General features: G+C 41.1%; 1 protein-coding gene across 1 annotated transcript in view; it reads right to left on the bottom strand.

Moving 5' to 3' along the window:
* Positions 1-1,338: 1,338 nt before the first annotated feature.
* The window catches only part of cacna2d1a (calcium channel, voltage-dependent, alpha 2/delta subunit 1a), a 122,114-nt gene continuing 118,452 nt past the window's right edge, over positions 1,339-5,000 (bottom strand). The window contains exon 38 of the mRNA XM_070548726.1: positions 1,339-2,097. Coding sequence (XP_070404827.1) covers positions 1,975-2,097 — 123 coding nt within the window. The 3' untranslated portion in view covers positions 1,339-1,974. The remainder of the gene's footprint in view (positions 2,098-5,000) is intronic.

Here is a 5,000-nt window from a genome sequence, read left to right on the forward strand (position 1 = left end):
ATATTTATTAGTTTAGACTCTTAACATTTTACACATTTTGCAACCTTCTCAATGACTTTATGTATGACACTTTTAACTTAAAATTTGTGCTACAAACATTTAAATAGCCATCAAACTGTATGAAATATCATTATCAGCAGAGCACTGGTTAGATTAAGGAATTAAGGCCGGAGTTTTACATTTGATACAATTTCCTCACTGTAAACATCATATTCTATGATTTAATTTGAATAAATTTACTAAAATATTTGCTGCAAGCTCAAAGTTGAGGATAACTGCAGATTAGTTGTGTTTTGAAGCAGTGGCCTAATGCGTTGGTGCTCTCTTAAAACAAAACTCTTGTTTTGGGGAATAAGATCCCATTTTTAAAGGAAAACGTAAACACCATCAGTAGTATCAACACAGTCATAATTCTTTTTTTTTAATATTTGCATTTTCTATTTAATAAATTGGAGAGAAAGGCACAACAAAGAAGACTAATTTAGTAAGAAAGATAGTATTTGACAGTTTTAGGGTGCAGACAGGCCATTTTGGCACTTAGACTTATGTTTTCTACTATGAAGTCATGGTCATGAGGATAAGTGGTATTATGGTTTGCTATAAAACTTGACTAAATACCCTTCAGCATCATTACTGTCCTAAAACGTGTAAATTATTTGCACAAGTGCACCCTGTAACCCTTTGCAGTAATGTTTCTGTTAAAAGTTTGGACAACTTTAATTATCTTTTAAATGCTTTATATTGCAATATTTTTCTCAATTTATCCCACAAGTTATTAAACTAAAGGAAGAAGTGATGATTTAAACTAAAAACAAAAACAGCTGCAGGTTAATAAGCAGCTCAGGTAGTAGTCATTTCATTTAAAAAGTGACAGCAAAAAATGAAGATTTACAGTTTTCCCTTTTAAAAGATCAAACATGTAAATTGTGCCTCTTTTGGAGGCAACAAAACAGCTGAATGACCAATAAGCTATTAGTAAATAATTAAAGTTAATTAAACACCCTTATTATCCATTTATCAGCTACAGAGTGCATGGCACTGGAGATCTTGTCCAATAAACCATGTCGGAGGCCAATCAGGCTAATTGGTTGGTGCTCACTATGGCAACAAGGTTTCTTTGGATGGATCCAAAAATCAAGGCAGGAAATTCAAACAGAAAATAAATTATTGAGCTGACGGATAAAAGATCAGCTTCACAGGAAGAAGTCTTCCACCCATAATGAAGCGCTTTGTGGCAGTAGAAGGGTTTTTGTGTTATTATTAAAATAAACAGAATTTCCACACTGCAAAAAGGAGATGTTAGTGAAAGAACAGCAGATTGAAGTATGGACAATGTCCTCAGAGACACTGTAAAATGTTCTTTGCTGTTTGATCTAAACAACAATCCAGCTGAGGCAACTGGACGCCATCAGGTGTAATCATTTGGCGTCGTTAAGTGAAACCGTAAAAGTTCTCCATAAAAAAACCAACAGAAACAAAAACTAATAAATAAGAACCGCAAGTTGACTGACAGTAAAGTCTACTCTCGCAACGGGTAGCACTGTTTTTGGCAGTGATGAATAAAACCTCATTTCAAAGTCCTCCATCAGGATTTAGCCCCTTTTGACAATGTAAGGCAGTCCAATCCTTTTTAATCAGTGACATCAAGATAAATAATGTCCAGAAGACACCAACCAAAAATAATCTCTGGGTTCCTCAAACAGCAGGAACCACGGAAGTAACGAGGGACAGCTGAAGAAAGAGACCTTTCAAAGCACTCAAATCTTTAGAGGCAGATTTCTTTTATCACTTGTACTCTGGTCGAATCACTCCAATATCCCCCCTGAAAGTAAACGCGTCGAGAAGAAAACTTGAAGAATTCCCAGGGGTTTCTCTCGTCGGATGTTGTCGTTGTGTTGCAGCGCTGCATGCTGGTAGCCGTGTTAGTGATCTGGAGGGAGCGGATGTGTTAGACTGGATTGTACTGTTCAGAGTTCACGATGGGATGGCTTGATGCCTGAGGTCAGTCACGACCCAGAGCAGGGCCACCTGAAGGATCACCAGCAGCCAGAGAGTGGGACTCAGGCTGGAGACCCCACCACAGTCATGGTTCTTCTCCTGGGACCAAACAGGGAACAGAAAAAGAGTTATTAAATATTAAACAAGAAGTTTTCATGAAACTAGGATCCAGAGAGCTTTCTCACTTTGTTTTTTGACTTCCTTGTAAATTTTTTAGTAAAAGTTACGCTAAACAACCAATGAGCTTGGGATCCATTCAAAATGTGGTGACGCATTTTTAAAAACTGTACCTCAGACACCTTTTTGACATTTTATAAACATAAAAATATCATCAGCGATCAACAACATTTCTTAGAAGACCTTTCAAATCTTTTGGGTGGGGGTGGGAGGAGCAGCTCAGATGTGATTGTTTCAGGAAGTACAATTCGGCTGGAGGAGAAAGTACCTTCAAACTATTTTGACTCTTATTTCCTGATATTTGGACATCTTGCTTCTGACTGGTTAACTCATTCACTGCCTTAGCATTTTTTACTGTGTGGGCATCGGAACGAGCCCCCGCACCGTGAGAACAAACATCTCAGCTCTAAAGCCAATCTTCATCCGCATATGTCACATGTCACATGACCAGGAAGCAGGAAATCCATGTGTTAGGAGATCGTTTTGGGCCGCTGCTGTTAACAAAGTGAGGCGCGAACCGGAAAAGCTTCTGCCGATCACAATTCAACAACGGAATATGAAAAAACAGATAACGCTCGAAACACGCGGATTCTTCCTGACGTCTCCGCGTTGTTTTGGTTGTTTTGGCATCAACGTCATCCTAGCGCACAACGTTCTGTGACTCTTAAAAAAACAGTAAAAACGGTGAGAAATGCTGGCAGTGAAGGGTTTTACTGATCAGGAAACGGCTGGCAGCGAATGAGTTAACAGCAGCGTGACTCTACCGCTGACTCTGTTTGCTTTGCAATGTTGATGTTTCATCTCCACAAATAACACAAGCCTGGAGGAGTTCTGCCATGTGGTGGAGTTGCTAATACTAATGGTTAGCTTCTGCTTGTCGACACATTCTCTGCTATTTCCTCGACGCTAAGCAACAACAGCCTTCCCTGTCAAAGATGGGTGAGACCATGAATGTTAAGTGACAGTGTGACGTAGATCTGTCATTTCAAATCCTAGAGTTTCTCCGTCTATTTTCCATCAGAAGCTAATGCAGGAGATGGGTGTAGGAGACTATTTTCATGTTTTGCCTGGATAAAAACTCAAAGTGATCAATTAGAACCAGAAATAATCATTAAAATGGTTTGTCAGTGAACCACTCCTTTAAAAAGCTTTTGCCCTTTCACTTTGAGCTCCTTTAAGATGGTACTGTTAATTTATTGCATGGAAATATGTTTTACAGGCAGTGCAAGCTAGCAAAGCTTAAAGGGTTACAGCTAAAGTTTCTCACTTGGTTGCAACTGCAAATCATTTGCAAATAATACCCACAATGTTTGAAATGTTCGGAATTTGCTCATGTGAGTCACTGTAGGTCAGAATGTTGTTAAAAACACTAGAGACAGTCTTTCAATAGTCTCACAGCCAATGTGGGCATCTGGAAGCTGCCTTTCAAGCCTTCTTAATTTGAGTGAGACAGACTAAGAGGTGTGAAACAGCATTTGAAGGGTGGAATTGGAGACATACTTGAGACACTTGGTGACCAAATTGCAGCAAAGAAAACCAAAAAAATTGCATGACAGCTGAAATATGTGCACTTCTGGCACCTCACTTGAAAGCCTGGATTCATGGTTGGAGCGGTCCTGACATGCTTCAGAGTGGACCAGCGCTTCTAACACACCACACAAGTGGCAGGAATATATGCTGAGATTATTTTCAGGGCCATTAGGGCAATCGGGCCAGTCTGTAAGATTGTTGGAAGAGGAGGAGCGGGACAAAATATGGCATGATTATCCTTCCGTGTGAACCAGGCCTTAGGAATTGTTTCGTGCGCTCTGCTGAGAAGGCTGCAAACTCCCCTCCATACAGGACCTGTACGCCTCCAGGACACTGAGACGTGCAGGTCGGATCACAACTGACCCGTCTCACCCTGGACACAGTCTCTTGGACTTGCTCCCATCTGGCAGGAGGCTCTGATCCATTCGGACCAGAACCTCTCGCCACAAAAGCAGTTCCTTCCCTTCTGCGGTCTGACCATGGTCTGACTCATTAATGCCAGTCGTTGACCTGCCCACTCCAGCTGCTTTGTTTCAGTCACATGACCCTGTGTTGTGTTTGCACCTGAACTGACCCCCTCTGACCAGCACCTACACTGACTTGTATAAAGCAGCTGCTTCTCTAATTATTGATTCCCTACATTATCATCATTTCATTGTGTTTATTTCTTAATTCTAAGTTTGCTTATCATTTATTTTTCTTGCACCAAGTAACGCAGCAATTTCCTAATGTTGCGATTCTCACACATATGGCAACAAAATCCTTCCGATTCTGAATCTGGAGCCCACCTCAAACCTTTCTTAATCTGGGTCAGAATAATTAAGAAGAGTAAGAAAACACTGGGAGTGGTTGGCAACCAGTTAAGAGCCAGAAATATATGTTTATTTATTTAGCAGATGCTTTTATCCAAAGCGACTTACAGTTTATAACCTATAGGGCATGTTGTGATCTGTGGGGGAAACTGGAGTACCCGGAGGAAACCCACGCATGCATGGGGAGAACACGCAACTCCACTCAGAAAGGCCGCAGCCGAGTTTCGAACCTGCAACCTTCGTGCCGCGAGGCAACAGTGCTGACAACTGCGCCACCATGCAGCCCATGAATATAACTCATTCTACTTTGTGACAGAACTCACGAGAGGCCAAGATTTCCTCAGAAGCCACAGGGCATTGCTCTCATGTTGCAGGACTTTTTAAACTAGAAACAGAAATTCCAGGTGTTTGGCCTCCTCTTGACTAACTCCTGTGGATTTCTTGTGGAGCACAGGGCCATAACCACACCTAGCTAATGGGCTC

Source organism: Nothobranchius furzeri, chromosome 1, assembly GCF_043380555.1.
Source record: "Nothobranchius furzeri strain GRZ-AD chromosome 1, NfurGRZ-RIMD1, whole genome shotgun sequence".
In the NCBI taxonomy this organism is placed as follows: Eukaryota; Metazoa; Chordata; class Actinopteri; order Cyprinodontiformes; family Nothobranchiidae; genus Nothobranchius; species Nothobranchius furzeri.